The 18422-nt window shown below is 38.2% G+C and overlaps 1 protein-coding gene across 2 annotated transcripts in view; it reads left to right on the top strand.

The window, feature by feature from the left end:
- The window catches only part of LOC139942818 (uncharacterized), a 111653-nt gene that overhangs the window by 17970 nt on the left and 75261 nt on the right, over window positions 1-18422 (top strand). For both annotated transcript variants that reach the window (XM_071939594.1, XM_071939593.1), the window contains exons 10-24: window positions 110-181; window positions 850-921; window positions 1277-1348; window positions 1785-1871; window positions 3477-3554; window positions 5058-5189; window positions 5761-5910; window positions 8433-8510; window positions 9692-9829; window positions 11144-11287; window positions 12507-12722; window positions 13769-13837; window positions 14881-14946; window positions 16511-16585; window positions 17789-17857. In XM_071939594.1, the coding sequence (XP_071795695.1) occupies window positions 110-181; window positions 850-921; window positions 1277-1348; window positions 1785-1871; window positions 3477-3554; window positions 5058-5189; window positions 5761-5910; window positions 8433-8510; window positions 9692-9829; window positions 11144-11287; window positions 12507-12722; window positions 13769-13837; window positions 14881-14946; window positions 16511-16585; window positions 17789-17857 (1518 nt within the window). The remainder of the gene's footprint in view (window positions 1-109; window positions 182-849; window positions 922-1276; window positions 1349-1784; window positions 1872-3476; window positions 3555-5057; window positions 5190-5760; window positions 5911-8432; window positions 8511-9691; window positions 9830-11143; window positions 11288-12506; window positions 12723-13768; window positions 13838-14880; window positions 14947-16510; window positions 16586-17788; window positions 17858-18422) is intronic.

The following is an 18422-nucleotide window of genomic DNA, read 5'->3' as shown; positions in this document are numbered from 1 at the left end:
TTGATTTTGGCGCTGTATAAATGTTTTCTGATTGATTGATTGAATTATACATGTATAGTTTGGTTCAAACATTTTTATTTTCATATTTTTTTTTCTTTTTTTTTTGCAGGAATTTCAGCAATAACTTGATAGACTACATCGCACCCAAAGCATTCAGACAACTCCAGCTTCTCAAGATTCTGTAAGTCTCATTTTGAAGCAGCCATCAAGAATGGTTACTTTATATCTAATGGCACTGGACATTATTGGTAATGAAAGCATCAAAACTTATTTGGTAACGAGCAATGGAGAGCTGTTGACAGAATAAAACATTCTGAGAAACAGCTTCCTCTGAAGTAACGTATATTTTAAGAGAAGGGTACTTTCTCACTGAAATATTAAAAAGACTGAAAGCACACAAATTTGGTGTAACAGAGGTGTTATTTCTTTTGTTATTCTCTTGCAATTTCAAGACCAATTGAGTCAAAATTTGCATAGATTTGTTATTTTATGCTTACATGTATGTTGGGATACACCAAGTGAAAAGACTGGTCTTTGACAATTACCAAAGGTGTCCAGCAGCCAATTTCACAAAACACTTTGATTAATCCTATCTCGAGTTAGGACGAGTAACCCGTCCTAACCCGTCCTAACTTAGGACGGGTTCAATGCGTCCTAACGTCTTCAGTTGCGGAATTAAAGTTGTCCTTCGTCCTAAGATTAATTCTTAGTTAGAAAGAGAACACAACCCCCAAACAAACATCATGATTGGAGAAACACTTAAAACTGATTGAAATACCAATGTTGTACTTATGTATGTATTGTCTTTTTGTTTTTTTTCATAAATTTAATTTGTTTTATTATTTGTAGTGAACTGCACAGAAACCTGCTGACTGATCTGCCTTCACAAACAATGGATCAAATCCCACAACTTCTACATCTGTGAGTAACAATTTATTGACTAATAAATAAAACTGCATTTGTGTTGTGCAAATCATTGCTACTGTAAGTCTCTATGCGCTCGATATAAAACAGGAAAAGAAATACCAGAAATACCAACGGAACAACTCGTTTCTGATGAACAGAGTGTGGGTTTGAGTCCCAGGCGTGACACCTGTGTCCTTAAAGCAAGACACAAACCGTGATGCTTTGTCCCATGTGTTATGAAAGAACCCAGTGCACTGGTGGCAAAGAGAAGGGGGTTTGCCCCGGTGTTTCTGGTTGGATTGGCAGCATAGTGTGCCACATGTAAACCATTACATGGTGCTATTTTGATTTTCTATTTGTTTGATTACAGAGATTTAAGCTACAACAAACTAGCAGCTCTGAGGGCCAAGGCTATAACCGATCTGCCGTTTCTACGAACATTGTAAGTCAAAGTCATGTCAGGATTTCTGAAGACAAATTATGATGCAATCAAGCTATATGAATATGTTGTGTGAAAACTGTTTTTATAAACCAGACAAAATAGCCAAACTACTTTTTTTTAAATTTTTTATGTTGGCAGCTTTCCTTCCTGATAACTAAAATCAGACAGGGTTTGAAATAAAATTTGTGTTGAAAGAAAATTTGTTGATTGATTATGTTCAATAAAGAACTCAACTTTATACCCCACGTTTTCTCTTGAGATCTCTTGGTGTTAAACCAAAAGTTACCCTTTACAATCCTTAAAGATGTCTTTGATCATCCACTTTTTTCATCACTGGTTGTTCCCCAAACCCATAACCTTGCGATTGCATGTCAACCAGTCTAACCGCTCTTTGTATGACTTCAATATTATTATTATTTGTATCTATATTTTACAGGGTGTTACACAATCAACTAGAGGGATTTGAATTGTCTGTCATTCGCTACAATGCTTTCATTGGAATAGGCGGAAATCTCACAGAACTGTAAGTTAAGCTGAATTTCTCAGTTTCTCTTTCCCTTTTTGATCATGCAACAAAAAACGTAATAGCCTGACATTTCAACCCTAGCAGAGTCTTCCTCGAAGGCTTAAGAAAGGCTCCGCTAGGGCTCCAACTATTTTAATTGTGAAAACCATTAAATATTTTCTCTGTTTTTGACCAAAATTCTTTTTTAAAATTATTTGTTATAACTAAGATCAAATTCGTAAGTCAATGAAGATAAAACCATGTTGAACACCTTAGATTGCAGAGTGGGGCTTTCTAAAGCCAAATATAAACTTATGTAAGCAGGCTTCACACTTGCTTGCTTTCAAGCTTGCAAGCTTTCACGCCTCCAGTCATAGTTCAGTTTGTTTTCAAAGGACTCTTTAATGGTGGTAGGCAGTTTTCAATAGCTAGTTCTGTTTTACAATTGACTTGAAACAATAGGTCATAGCACAAGAGCTGTCTTTGAAATAAACCTCAGGGAATTTTGGTAAATCGTGTACGGTATAAAACAAGCTGCCAAGATAAACTTGGCCGCTGTGCTGTAATTTACATGTAACTACGTATGACAGGTTTAAGTACAGTGTACTGCATTACTTTACAATCAATACAATGGTGAACTTGGATTTCACCCAAAATCCTTCCGTGGTGATTATGTCTTGTCCCGATTTCATAGAGCTGCATAAGCACAAAATGTTGCTTCACATTTGTCAGCGCTGCAGAAATGAGCAGGATACCAGTCACACAAGTACTTGTACTATGGTAGTTTGGCTGGTAACCGTATACTGGTAAGCATAATTTTGTTGTGCTTAGCTACTATTTTCCTTCTTACAAGCAGGTCTATAAAATTGGGCCATGGTAATGCGCATTTTGGACATGCATTAGAGACACAAAGTTCACAAACTTAGCCCTGTTGTGACACTTGTGTCCTTAAGCAAGCCTCTTAACCATTGCTTCATCCTTCGGTCTCGGACTTACACCCGTTGGTCCCATGTGTTGTGTAACGCATGTAAAATAACCCAGTGCACTTATAGAAATGAGAAGGGGCTCGCCCCGGTGTTCCTGGCTGTGGCTGCACCTTGTAAACCCCGATAAAGTGCTACATAGATGGGTCTCAGAATTCATAACTTCAATAATATATCTTCCTGTATTAATGTAATGATTAGGGTAGATGGCCCTAGCTTTCGATCCGAACCGGACCTTCTTCAGAGGCATAAAACAAATACAAACAAATAAATATCTTTTTATAGAAAAAGAGAGGGGAAAGGGATTAAGGGAAGGATCCAGAAAGAAGCGGGAAAATAACAGCCAATCAAAGTTTTTATTTCAGAAACAATTGGTGGCTATGTACCAATAGGAGTAAAGTGGTGAGGACAAAGGATGTTTAGTATGAAAGGATGGATTACTGGACCATGAAAGTGGTAAATGCATTGTTCGATAACAATGCAGGGAAACATGAAAGGGTAGAATTAGAGAGCAAGTTGCATCATGATGGGTTAATGTATTAACCCATATATATACTAAGCGCCGTGAGTAACTTGTCGGTAGATACGTGCTCTATATTAGACTTTGATGTTATTATTATGTCTGTTTTCTTGCCCTCAGGTATTTAAGTTCCAACAAACTGACGTCATTCCCCCATGGCTTTTTCTCTGAGGAAACATACGACAAACTTCGAGACTTGTAAGTGATTATTATGAAGCTAAAAGGCACTGGACACGTTTGGTAATTACTCAAAATATATTTATTAGCATAAAAGCTTACTTGGTGCGAGCATTGGAGAGCTGTTGATTGTATAAAACATTGTTAGAAAGGGCTCCCTCTGAAGTAACATAGTTACGAGGTAATTTCTCACTAAAATATTTGAATCTAAATAAAAGATTTCAGGCCTGAAGCCTTTCTCAGGCATCTAAAAGCACACAGAATTTGTGCGATAAAGTTGTTTTTTCTTTCATTATTTTCTTGCAACTTCGATGACCAGTTGGGTACAAATTTTCACAGCTTTGTTATTTTATGCACGGGATACACCAAGCGAGAATACTGACTGGTCTTTGACAGTTACCAAACTTGCCCAGTGCTTTTATATCATATATCCAAGTTCAGCTTAATGTCTCATACAACAAAATTGCCCGGTAATTTCTGCATAATTGTGCTTTATTGCTATAAAGCACAATAGCTAATGATTTAGTTCACCGGACCCAAGCTTCGTTGTTGTCAGCAGCAGATTGTGTGTTTGATTCCCGGTCATGACACTTGGGCCCTTGAGCAAGGCACTTAACAATAATTGTTTCATAAAAAGTAGGGAAGGCAGTGCATTCTGCTCTAGCAGCCAGGCTTGGATGATACCCATGCCTACATCCTTAGGGACTGTGAAGGGGGTAACCGTGTTTCAGCCCCAGGGGTAGGTGGCTCCTAGTGGATGATACCCAAGCATACATCCTTACGGACTGTGAAGGGGGTAACCCTGTTTCAGCCCCAGGAGTAGGTGGCTCCTAGTGGATGATACCCATGCCTACATCCTTACGGACTGTGAAGAGGGTAACCCTGTTTCAGCCCCAGGAGTAGGTGGCTCCTAGTGGATGATACCCATGCCTACATCCTTACAGACTGTGAAGGGGTAACCCTGATTCAGCCCCAGGAGTAGGTGGCTCCTAGTGGATGATACCCATGCCTACATCCTTAGGGACTGTGAAGGGGGTAACCCTGATTCAGCCCAGGAGTAGGTGGCTCCTAGTGGATGATACCCAAGCATACATCCTTACGGACTGTGAAGGGGGTAACCCTGTTTCAGCCCCAGGAGTAGGTGACTCCTAGTGGATGATACCCATGCCTATATCCTTACGGACTGTGAAGGGGGTAACCCTGTTTCAGCCCCAGGAGTAGGTAGCAACATGTCTCTGGTAAGAATTGATCCGGGTCAACAGTCAAAACCTGGGCCCAATTTCATGGCATTGCCGAATTCTGCGCTTATGGTCACAATTCTCCACAAGCATCCGCCAAATTTCTGTGCTAGCTGTGTAAGCGTAGAATGCCTAGTAATGTGGAGTACGCACGCGCACAAGCGCAGAATTCCCTGCTTCCGCAAGTTACCGATTCTTTGCTTATGGCAAGCAGAGACATGAAGTTGGGCCCAGTTAAATGTAGAAGTGAAGTGGTTGTCCTTTAGTTGAATGTTTTTAATTGCAGGCACATTGATCATAATGAGATAAGCAACATAACAGAGTTCACTGACGATCAGTTTGACGGCGCTCTGACTCTCTACAGCTACAAGTTGACTTTACACGACCCGTTTGCTAATATACCATACTTGGAAAAACTGTAAGTACACAGTTAGTTTGGATGATCTTCCCATCAAGATGGAAGTGTCGTGGCTGAGCGGTTAAGGGCACCAAATTAAAACTCTGGTGTTTCTGATCAGCAGAGTTTGGGTTCGTATCCCCCAGTCGTGACACTTGTGTCCTTAAGCAAGACACTTAACCATTGCTTCGTCCTTCGGATGGAACGTAAAGCCGTTGGTCCCATGTGTTGTGTACCACATGTTAAAGAACCCAGTACACTTATCAAAAAGAGAAGGGGTTCGCCCCGGTGTTCCTGGTTTGATTGGCAGCGTATTGCACCTTATAAACCATAACATCAGAACATGGTGCTTTGTTAAAGAAGCAGCTCTTATATTTCATATGTTGTCCCACATACCTTGCAAGAAAAAAATGCATTTTAAAGAGCCTTGGATGAGTGTCATATGAGTGATGGGTATGCACGCAGTATAAGAAACCACTACTAATATTGTTATAATCGCTGCAGATTTTCTATGATTTCTTAAAAAAAGGACCACAATTTGAAATGAAATTTCAGAGCAACTTGCATTGATTACTTGTTTTTGTTTTTGCAGGCATCTGGATTCAAATCGAATTGAAGGAATTAATCATGATGACTTGTGTAAAATGATCATCTTGAATTGGCTGCAGTTGGATTCTAATTTACTGACTGATGATACATTGGATGAGAATGCCTTTACGTGTCTTACCAACCTTGGAAGTCTGTAAGTATTTTTTTTCTTAATATATGGTTTATGGTTTATTTAAAAACATTCAAAAAATTGCGGTCCAACGATTGAATTGGATTTTGGATTTACAGTATTACATATCTGCCAACTTTGAGGAATGAAAAAGAGGAATCAAGCAAAATCAAGCAAAATCATGTGATTCTTACAAAAAGTATGCACCCTGAATGTGCACCCTAAAATAAAAAAATATTTAAAAAAGCGAGAAAAATGTTGTCTGGATTTTCGGCAAGCATTACGAAAGTTAAAACTGCAGCGTAGACAAAACATTCACAGAAACAAAGGCCACAATTCTTAAATTGTAACAATGTGTTGTGCATCCTCGTTTTCAAGATATTTTTGTAGCATTCCTTAGAGTAATTCCACAAGCGCGATGCGTCCTTGTGGGATCATGGTCGGACTGCCATATTACTTGTCGCAAAAGAACACACTCACATACACATAAGTCGTGTGGGAAAACCATGTGTGCCTAGTCTTGTCTCAAGGTGTTGGCTTTTTAATACAGCTTTTAGTAAAGCGCCCTCTCTTGGTGCAACCGAACAATGGCATTGAAGTACGTGTGTAATATGGCCATCGCGCTAGACAAAAAATAACAACAGCAGCTCCAATGAAAGACCAACGCGGAGCATTTTACGCATTTTACGCGACAAATATATTGCTTGGAAAACATCTACATGTACCTCCATGGGAAAACAAGACGGATAAATAATTGATACATCATACCGTTCAAAATATTCATAAATCACTGTATTTAATTCACAATGTACATGATTTTAAAGAAATGCGTAACAAAGGGTGAGTAATTAGTAATCCGTAACACAGCTCGTATTTCCGTAATATTTCCGTAATGATTACGCCAAAATCGGAATGGTTGGCAGGTATGGATTAAAAGACATTCAAAGCAAAAGGTGAAAATTTGCCCGAGTGCATAAAAAATGGACTGTAAAATTTTAAAATTTAAAAGAAAATATGTGTTTGGTTTGCAGTAATACCATGTGTGTATCTACTTGCCAGGTAGAGTTTGTTCTTAGAGAACTGTCTTTCTTTATTCTACTACCGCGGAGTAGATTTATCGGATTGTTCAGGAGACTTCTCAGTTCTGAAAAGTACTGTCCTGCTTTATGTACTACCCGGGCGGAAGGTATAGAAAATTGGCTGGGACTACTACTTTAGCAAGAAAATGTATACATGTATACATACATATACGTATTTATCAGGCGCCTTTTTTCCTAAGGTTACAAAGAGCCTACAGAAGATGCAACAGAAAAGTTGAAACTAAAGTTGTTCCAATACATGTATATAGTCATATAAAACAGTCAAGTATTTGGGTATAGATGAGTCTCAAGCATTTTCTTGTATTGTGTACTATGCATGCCTTTATAGCACAATATTATTGAAAGCTGGCATTGTTTATCATGCATTCAAAACCACAGACGATAATATAAAATGGTCAAACAGTAGGAGGGTTGACTATGCACTGCGTAGACATGGTATTGTAAGCATGGCTTAGTTTAGGCCAAATAAAACAAAATCTTGTTGATTGTCCTCTCTCATCCTTTTTTGAGGCCGCATCTTTTTGTTTAATGTTTTGTATTTTCCATAAAAAAAAAAAAAAATCATCTTTTTAGAACTTGTAATTACATAAAGTAAGTGATCACTTTATACTGGAGAAATTGGTTGTCAGTTTAAATGCTTGGAATGAAATACAAAATAAGAAGGCCCTCATCCTCATCTTTTTGGAAAAACCTGGACGATCAACTGGTATTTTGTTTTACTTGGCCTTATATCACTTATTAAACTCGTTGGTTTTATTAAATTGCAGGTATCTTGGTTCTAATAACTTCAAGTATGTCCCTCCAGCCGTCCAATACCAAGACAGAGTTCAATCACTTAAACTCATTGGTTTTATTAAATTGCAGGTATCTTGGTTCTAATAACATCAAGTATGTCCCTCCAGCCTTGCAGTACCAAGACAGAGTTCAATCACTTAAACTCATTGGTTTTATTAAATTGCAGGTATCTTGGTTCTAATAACTTCAAGTATGTCCCTCCAGCCGTCCAATACCAAGACAGAGTTCAATCACTTAAACTCATTGGTTTGATTAAATTGCAGGTATCTTGGTTCTAATAACTTCAAGTATGTCCCTCCAGCCGTCCAATACCAAGACAGAGTTCAATCACTTAAACTCGTTGGTTTTATTAAATTGCAGGTATCTTGGTTATAATAACTTCAAGTATGTCCCTCCAGCCGTCCAATACCAAGACAGAGTTCAATCACTTAAACTCGTTGGTTTTATTAAATTGCAGGTATCTTGGTTATAATAACTTCAAGTATGTCCCTCCAGCCTTGCAGTACCAAGACAGAGTTCAATCACTTAAACTCATTGGTTTTATTAAATTGCAGTTATCTTGGTTCTAATAACATCAAGTATGTCCCTCCAGCCTTGCAGTACCAAGACAGAGTTCAATCACTTAAACTCATTGGTTTTATTAAATTGCAGGTATCTCGGTTATAATAACTTCAAGTATGTCCCTCCAGCCGTCCAATACCAAGACAGAGTTCTCAGCCTGAGTACACTGTAAGTACCAATCTATTACTCCAATATTTCTTAAAGACACTGGACACTATTGGTAATTGTCAAAGACCAGTCTTCCCATCACTTGGTGTTTCTTAACATACGCACAAAATAGCAAAACCTGTGAACATTTTAACTCAATTGGTTGTTGAATTTGCGAGATAATAATGGAAGAAAAAACACCCTTGTCACACAATTGTGTGCTCTCAGATGTTTGATTTCGGGACCTCAAAATCTAATTCTGAGGTCTCAAAATCGAACTCGTGAAAAATTACTTATTTCTCGAAAACTACGTTACTTCAAGGGGAGCCGTTTCTCGCACTGTTTAATACTATGAACAGCTCCCCATTACTCATAACCAACTAAGTTTTTATGCTAACAATTATTTTGAGTAATTACCAATACCGCCACTGCCTTTAACCCTTTTGTTACCGAATTGTTTGGACATAAATCAGTGCTGGTGACTGCAGTATTTGACTACTCAAGCGTGCAGCACATATTTTTCAATAATAATATGAGGCATTTATATTGCGCATAATGCATGAGCCTCTCTACGCAACACAAAACAAAGAACAATTACAACATTTACTAAAAGCAATTGTTACAATAGAAACATTCAAACAAACAAGTCTTTAAAAGTCCCTTTAAAATCCAAAGAGAGGCATAGATACACCAAGTGAGAAGACTTGTTCACATTTCCCCAATTTTGTATAATTTACATTTGTTACCAGTTACGACACTCAAATGCAAACATGGTATAGCTCCTCAATACATGTATCTCAAAGAATTAATCCACGACTATTGCCGACTAGAAATCTTTGTTCTGGCTTGCAAAATCTCCTCACTCCTTTTCCAGCCACCACCAAAACATAATATGGCAAAAGGCTTTTCAGGTTGCATCTCCCTAATAATGTAGAAGAAAGCTCCTCTCTAGAACAGTTTCAGTCTATTTTGAAGACATATCTTTTTGTCAATAACTTATATTTTTCATTGCATGCATTTTGCAGTTCTTTCTGAATTGTTTGTCATTTTTGTGTTCAATAGTCCTGGTTTGTTTCTCTTGACTTTCCAAAGCGCTTTGAGACTTCACTGTAATTTTGCCCTACATAAAAACTGTTCATTATTATTGTTATTAATGCGAATTGCATTGAGTCTTATTTGAATGGTTGTTTTCTTATTTCTAGGAATCTAAGAAGCAATGACTTGACTTTTCTGTTAGCTGGAGCATTTTCAAACGTCACCACGCTAAGATCGTTGTCTCTTCATTATAACAAAATTATCTCTGTTGAGAATGGAGCTTTCCCATTGGATATTAGGACCATGTGAGTATTGTGGAATATGCCAAATTGTTATTACTAGTGTTATTAAAGACACTGGACACTGGTAATTGTCAAAGACCAGTCTTCTCACTTGGTGTACATGTATCTCAACATATGCATAAAATAACAAACCTGTGAAAATTGGTTGTGTGCTTTCAAAGTTGTGTGCTTTCATATGCTTGATTTCGGGACCTCAAATTCTAAATCTGAGGTCTCAAAATCAAATTCTTTCTACTACGTCACTTCAGAGGGAGCCGTTTCTCCCAATGTTTTAAACTACCAACCTCTCCCCATTACTCGTTACCAAGTTAGATTTTATGATAATAATTATTTTGAGTAATTATCAATAGTGTCCACTGCCTTTAAAGGAACAAGATGTTCTTTGGTACCAGTTTTCCTTTGGCTGGGGGGGGGGGGGGGGGGGTTGTATCTGAGGGTGGGCCTCTTTTGTTTGTTACTGTCATGGTTTTTTATTTGTATGTTTTATTAATTTATGTTTTAGCTCCTGCTTCATTGTTTTAAAAGTTGTTCTCTGTACCAGTTTTATTTTGACTGTTGAGGGTTTTTAGTCCATTCGTGTTTGCCTATGTTTTTGTTTTTAAACCGTTGTCCCTTCTTCTGTTGTTATGGTGTTTTGTGGATGCTGTTTTGGCAACAATCTGGATTTGCTTTTGTTTTAATGTTTTCTAATGTGTGATTTTTTAGCGTTTGAGCGCACTCTCCTTAAATACTGAAATAAGGGAATCAATGTGTGGTGAAGAGGTTTTCAACTCGAGATTTGATCTTGATCATTTTACCGAGACGAAAGAACCAGGTCTCGGCGGGTTTAAACCACGAGTTGAAAACCGATTCAACACACTTTGACTCCCATTCATAAACACCTTTTCGGTCAAAAACATCATCACTGTTTGGTCAAAAAGTAAAATAAATGCAAAAATTATAATTGTTAAATGATTTCTTTCAACACAACACCCCTCCAGCTATATGAAATATTAAAGCCCTCGGTCGCCCTCGGGTAAACAACTCCTTATAAGGGAATGCTTTGCGCGTCGCGCGTATCGCGTGATGTGGCACAACTGTTTCAGCCATTGCTCTCGACCAATGGGAATGAAGAAACTGTCTTATAAGAGTACTGTGCAAGGTCGTGTGTCACGCCCATGAATTAACACTTTTTACCGGGCATAAACAAAGGTTTATACACACCCACGTGATGCGCTCTCCACCAATAGGAATAGCGAAACTGTCTGAGGTATTTATGAATATATTTATATATTTTTTTAAAGTTATTAATTTGACAATTGTTTTGTTTATTTACAGAGACTTGAGTTATAATGATTTTTACTTCCTGCATGAGAACCCATTCCGGAATCTCACAATGCTGTCTTCTCTGTCTCTGCAATATAATGAAATTGATGTTATACCAGACACTGCGTTTGATGGTTGTTCATCACTAGCTAACTTGTAAGTAAATCAGCACATCTGTACAATATCAGTAGTAGTAATAGACATCCGTCCGTCAATACTGACGATGGACTGCGCCTGGTGGGTTGTCCTCTCTCTTGCAGCTACGGCTGTGGCTGAGAAGTCAATTTCTTGCATGGCAGTCTCTGCCACAGTTGTTGCAGACTTACAGGGAGGGGGCTGACACAGGGGGCTGACACAGGGGGCTGACACAGGGGGCTGACACAGGGGGCTGACACAGGGGGCTGACACAGGGGGCTGACACAGGGGGCTGACACAGGAGTGGGGGCTGCTACTCGCAATTTCCTCCTCTGCCTCTTCTCCTGCAGCAAGGAAGTGCGCCTCTCTTCAGCGTGGTGGACCCCTGTGGCAACTGTTTGTCTGTAATCAAGATCTATAATAATAAAAAAATGAGTAGGGTAGATGGCCTTAGCTTTCAGTCCAAACCAGATACTACATGTAATACCGTTTCTAAGCCCTATGCTGTGTGTGTCCTTTGAGACTATAGTAAAACCAGGGCAAAAGCATCAAATACAGAGACAAATTGTACAAAAACAATGCAATAACAAAAGCAGAAATCAACATGAGAAGGGTTAACAAATAACCAGAAATGACCAAGCTGCAGAATGGGGTTCTTACATAGATGTGAATAATCTTCAACATAGTTTTAAATATTAATAATTATATCAAAGTCTTATATGGCGCATCTACCAAACAAGGTACTCAAGGCGCTATGTACAAACTTTCAGAAAGATATGTTATTGAAGTGATGAATTATGAGACCCAATTATGTAGCACCTTATAAGGGTTTACAAGGTGCTACGGCGCTTACAGCAGCCACAGCCAGGAACACCGGGGCAAACCCCTTCTCTTTTCGATAAGTGCACTGTGTTCTTTGACATGCGTTACACAACAAATGGGGCCAACGGCTTTACGCCCCATCCGAAGGACGAAGCAATGGTTAAATGTCTTGCTTACACATGTATATAGGCAAAAGGGTCACGACTGGGGGATTAAAACCCACACTCTGCTGATCAGAAACACCAGAGTTTGAATTCTGTGACCATTGTTACAAAATTGCCACAATAGTTACATGTCTTTGTCAGTTCCTCCAATGACATCACAAATATCTCCATATCGATTCTCATCTGTATCGGCCTGTGTTGGATTATAGTCATCGGGACAATTGTCACAAATTAACATTTCTTTGTATCTACAGATATCTGTATGACAACAAAATTGGTCGGATCTTGAGAACCACAATTGAGGATTGTCCGCTTTCTGGCAATGTTTATTTTCATAATAATGAGATTGCATATATTGAGGATGGATCCTTTGCTCATATCACTTCAACAAGTCGAATTTATCTTCAGAATAATCGGCTCACCAAAATACCCAACGGAGGAGACTTTGCTGATATGAGTTTTTATTATATGTAAGTATTCAATAATTGAGACTTTACCTTTTGTACGGCTACCTAAAGCACACATTATTTGTGTCATTTCACATGTACATGTAGGTACCAAATGAGTGAGACCTTACCGATCGTGGTACTACATGTACTTAAAATATCACATAGTTGTGCCTTTATCAAATTGACTGCTTTTTGTAAGTAAGTACCACATAATTGAGACTTTACCGATCATATTGCTACCTAAAGTATCAATTACTTGAGCCTCTACCAAAGTGTCTGCTATTTATGTGCAAAATCCAAATAATTGAGACTTTACCGATCATATTGCTACCTAAAGTATCAATTACTTGAGCCTTTACCAAAGTGTCCGCTATTTATGTGCAAAATTCAAATAATTCAGACTTTACCGATCATATTGCTACCTAAAGTATCAATTACTTGAGCCTTTACCAAAGTGTCCGCTATTTATGTGCAAAATCCAAATAATTGAGACTTTACCGATCATATTGCTACCTAAAGTATCAATTTCTTGAGCCTTTACCAAAGTGTCCGCTATTTATGTGCAAAATCCAAATAATTGAGACTTTACCGATCATATTGCTACCTAAAGTATCAATTACATGAGCCTTTACCAAAGTGTCCGCTATTTATGTGCAAAATCCAAATAATTGAGACTTTACCGATCATATTGCTACCTAAAGTATCAATTACTTGAGCCTTTACCAAAGTGTCCGCTATTTATGTGCAAAATCCAAATAATTGAGACTTTACCGATCATATTGCTACCTAAAGTATCAATTACTTGAGCCTTTACCAAAGTGTCCGCTATTTATGTGCAAAATCCAAATAATTGAGACTTTACCGATCATATTGCTACCTAAAGTATCAATTACTTGAGCCTTTACCAAAGTGTCCGCTATTTATGTGCAAAATCCAAATAATTGAGACTTTACGGATTATACTGCTACCTAAAGTATCAATTACTTGTGCCTTTACCAAAGTGTCCGCTAGCAGTTTCAAACAGAAATCTGTTTTTGTTTTTATTTCCTTCTGTTTTTTTTTTATAGATCTTTCCAGCAAAATTTTATCACAAGCATCCAGAATGGAACCTTTAAAAATATCAAAGGAAGTTATCTGTAAGTTTAGGCTTTTTAGAAAAGCGTCTTAACCTTTTTACAAAACAAAAACCAAGAGCTAATTGTGTGAGATTCCCATGGATCTGGCAAACTGGAACTGGCCTGTTGTTACTGGCACACTCGGTCGTCAAATGATGGAATACTATGGTTATGGGTTCGAACCCCATTCCAGTAGCTTTCAGATCACTAAGATGGATTCGAATTTCACTTGTAGCTTTGGAATCACTGGGTGTTCTGATGGTAGAATACGATGGCTATGGGTTCAAACCATTCCATTAGTTTTGAGATCCCAAAGATGGTAAAATACGATAGTTATGGGTTCGAATCCCATATGTAGCTTTGGAATCACTGGGTGTTCTGATGGTAGAATACGATGGTTAAGGGTTCGAACCCCAGCAATAGCTTTGATATCCTTAAGATGGTAAAATACGATGGTTAAGTGTTCGAATCCCACTTGTAGCTAGGAGATCCCTAAGTTGGTAAAATACAATGGTTATTGGTTCGAATCCCACTTAGTAGCTTTTGAATAACTGGGTGTTCTGATAGTAGAATACGATGGCTATGGGTTCAAACCATACCATTAGTTTTGAGATCCCAAAGATGGTAAAATACGATAGTTATGGGTTCGAATCCCATATGTAGCTTTGGAATCACTGGCCGTTCTGATGGTAGAATGGGTTCGATCCCTACCAATAGTTTTGATATCACTCAGGAGTGAGATAGTAGAATGCGATGGCTATGTGTTCGAATCCCACCAGTATTTTTGTATTAAAACCTTGGTTGTTGGTTGTCATAAGCAGTGTTAGGGTGTTCAAACACAGTGCACTTATAGAAAAGAGAAGGGGTTGGCCTGGTGTTCCTGGCTTGATTGGCAGCATACATGTAATGCACCACAGCATCTTGTAACCCATTACATGGTGCTACTAACAAGGTGCTGTACTTCAAAATAAAGCTCCCATACCTTGCAGAAAAAAAATACTGAGCGTTTTAAGAACCCAGTATTATTTTATTATTTTATCACACAACTTTTTCATTTGTTTCAGTTACTTATCAGACAATGATATTTCCTTCCTTGAGCCGCATGCTTTCAAGGATGTTTCATGTACATAGTAAGTATCATTATAGGCACTGGACACCTTTGGTAGCACTAAGTAAGTATCATTATAGGCACTGGACACCTTTGGTAGCACTAAGTAAGTATCATTATAGGCACTGGACACCTTTGGTAGCACTAAGTAAGTATCATTATAGGCACTGGACACCTTTGGTAGTATTGTCAAAGACCAGCATTCCCACTTATTCCCACATACATGTATGTGTATCCCAACATATGCATAAAATAACAAATCTGTGAAAAATTTGCATGAATGGGAGACTTTTTGAAAGCTCTGCCACTAGAGGGCAGCAGACCTACCAGGTAAGGGTGCACAACTCCTATAGCAAACAATGGTAAATGATAAAAATTCAAAAATACTCAAAAAAATTTAGAAGTCTCTCAGCCTCTTGAAAATTAATTCAGATACATTGTCATATAACTAAACTTCAGATTTCATTTTTTGGTAGGTCAGCATTTTCGAATTTTTGTTAATTACCCTTGAAGACGCACTCCCAAAAACTCATGCACACCGCTTGTTATCCTTGGGGAACTCGTGTCCAGTACGTCCTGTTCCAGAACAGTTTGGTTTATGCTGGCAATGTGCTATGAAAAACAAAATACAGTTTGGCTAAATCTAAAATACAAAATCAAAAACACGTAAAACACAAGGTATTTGCTGTCAGTGACCGTCAGTCATGCTTCTCCTATTCCTAAGTTGTTGACATTACCTGGTGAAGAGCGCCCTCTCTTGGTGATTGGCAGATAGTCTAAAGTTTCCCATTGGTCATTGAAGTTGCAAGAGAATAATGAAAGAAATAACACCCTTGTTGCACCAATTTTGTGACCTTTCAGATGCCTAAAAAGGCTTCAGGCCTGAAGTTTATTACTATTTAAAATGAGAAATTACCTCTTTCTCACAAACTATGGTACTTCAGAGGGAGCCGTATCTCACAATTTTGTATACATCAACAGCTCCCCATTGCTCGTTTTAAAGGGTGCGTTCAGACACGGTACTTAAGTTGGTTTACACATAAGTCATGGTTCAACTCGATCGAGTTCAACTCAGTGTGTCTGAACGGATCTAAAGTTAGTCCGAATTGAGTTAAACCCACAAAAGATAAACCGTCCAGGGAGGGGGTTTATCTTTAGACCGCTTCGGGTTTATCTTTTAACACTGTGTGTGGACAGAATAAAAAAAGACCACATCCGGTTTAACTCACAACAGGCGACACATTGACCTCCGTAATCATTACGTAAACACACGGTGACCAATGAACAGGACAATAAACAGGATGTTAGAGTAACGGGTCGCGTTTTCTTTGACCTCTTAAAACCAAATATAAACCGGATCGGGTTTAACTCAGTGCTGTCTGAACGCAAAGGGGTTTTATTTTTACGATCACGCCTGCTGCTGGTAAAAGTTAAACCGGTTTGGGTCTAACTTAGTACACTGTCTGAACATACCCAAAGTTAGTTTTTATGCTAACAGTTATGTTGAGTTTGTTTGGGGCAAACATGCTTTAAAAAAATATATAAAAAAACCCGATTATTATTACTTGTTTTGTTTTTGTTTATAGTGACATTAGTTTGAACAGCAATCCACTATGGACAATGAGTTCCTATTCTTTCCACACAGTCAGCTGTAGATATTTGTAAGTATTCTTCATCACAAGGCTTAAAGATGACACTGGACACTATTGGTAATTGTCAAAGACCAGTCTTCTCACTTGGTGTATACCAACGTATGCATAAAATAACAAACCTGTGCAAATTTGAACTCAATCGGTCGTCCAAGTTGTGAGATAATAATGAAAGAAAAAACACCCTTTTCACACGAAGTTGTGTGCTTTCAGATCCTTGATTTCGAGAACTTAAAATCAAATTCTGAGGTCTCAATATTAAGTTCAAATATTTTAGTGAGAAATAACTTCTTTCTCGAAAACTACATTACTTCAGAGGGAGCAGTATCTCACAATGTTTTATACTATCATCAGCTCTCCAATGATCGTTAACAAGTAAGTTTTTATGCCAACAGTGATTACCAATAGTGTCCAGTGCCTTTAAGTCATGTTCCCATTTCACGTTTTGTACCGCTGCAACGCAGAGCGTTACAGTGACTTGCTTTGGTGTAATTTGTCCTTGCCATTACCACCTGGACTTACAAACCACTACGTTTGCGTTTTACAGTGGTAGGTTTACAGTCGCGCTAGGTTTACAGCGCGGAGCTGTTCCAATTTGACTTTTTAGCAGCCCTGTAAAGTTACCATGGCTGCGCAGAAGTGTTCTGTGACCTTCTTTGGCTTGTTAGTTTTACTTCACGGTTGTGGTAATTTGACGGGGAGGTCAGTTCACTGGCTTGCCCAAGGGCTGTTTTTTACTATCATCTTCATTAGACTAAGTTTTATTTAAATCTGTGATCTTAGACGAGTTTCTTACCAATTCTGTAATGTTAGCCCCCCTCATAATGTACAATTTTACTAATATTTGTTTGTTTGTTTGTTTGTTTGTTTGTTTGTTTGTTTGTTTGTTTGTTTGTTTGTTGTTTGTTTGTTTGTTTGTTTGAATGATCTTCCCATCAAGGGAACTTGGCAAACTCCCACAAAAGGATATAAACACCAAGCTGGCAACAGCCAATCTCTCTCATACAAACATTGGTTTAATGTCTAGGATTATGAGTTGCACAAATCAAGAAATTGTGATACAGTAACTAGACGACAATATTTATTCTAGTCATTGTGAAAACAGCGGTTAGCTGGGGGATTCGATCGAGCCCACAACCTTGTGATTGCAAGTCCTGCAGTCTAACCACTCGTGGCTATTTGATTATAAAATGAATATTGATATTGTTTTGGCAGGTATATGACATCATTAGGATTGTCAACTATCCCATCCTTTGCTTTCAGTGGATTAACTGCATCTAGATTGTAAGTATTCATTAGGATTGTCAACTATCCCATCCTTTGCTTTCAGTGGATTAACTGCATCTAGATTGTAAGTATTCATTAGGATTGTCAACTATCCCAATCCTTTGCTTTCAGTGGATTAACTGCATCTAGATTGTAAGTAGTCATTAGGATTGTCAACTATCCCAATCCTTTGCTTTCAGTGGATTAACTGCATCTAGATTGTAAGTAGTCATTAGGATTGTCAACTATCCCAATCCTTTGCTTTCAGTGGATTAACTGCATCTAGATTGTAAGTAGTCATTAGGATTGTCAACTATCCAATCCTTTGCTTTCAGTGGATTAACTGCATCTAGATTGTAAGTATTCATTAGGATTGTCAACTATCCCATCCTTTGCTTTCAGTGGATTAACTGCATCTAGATTGTAAGTATTCATTAGGATTGTCAACTATCCCATCCTTTGCTTTCAGTGGATTAACTGCATCTAGATTGTAAGTATTCATTAGGATTGTCAACTATCCCATCCTTTGCTTTCAGTGGATTAACTGCATCTAGATTGTAAGTATTCATTAGGATTGTCAACT

Source organism: Asterias amurensis, chromosome 10 (assembly GCF_032118995.1).
Source record: "Asterias amurensis chromosome 10, ASM3211899v1".
Lineage (NCBI taxonomy): Eukaryota > Metazoa > Echinodermata > Asteroidea > Forcipulatida > Asteriidae > Asterias > Asterias amurensis.
Note: the sequence above shows the minus strand (reverse complement) of the source record. Positions and strands in the feature narration are given on the sequence as shown.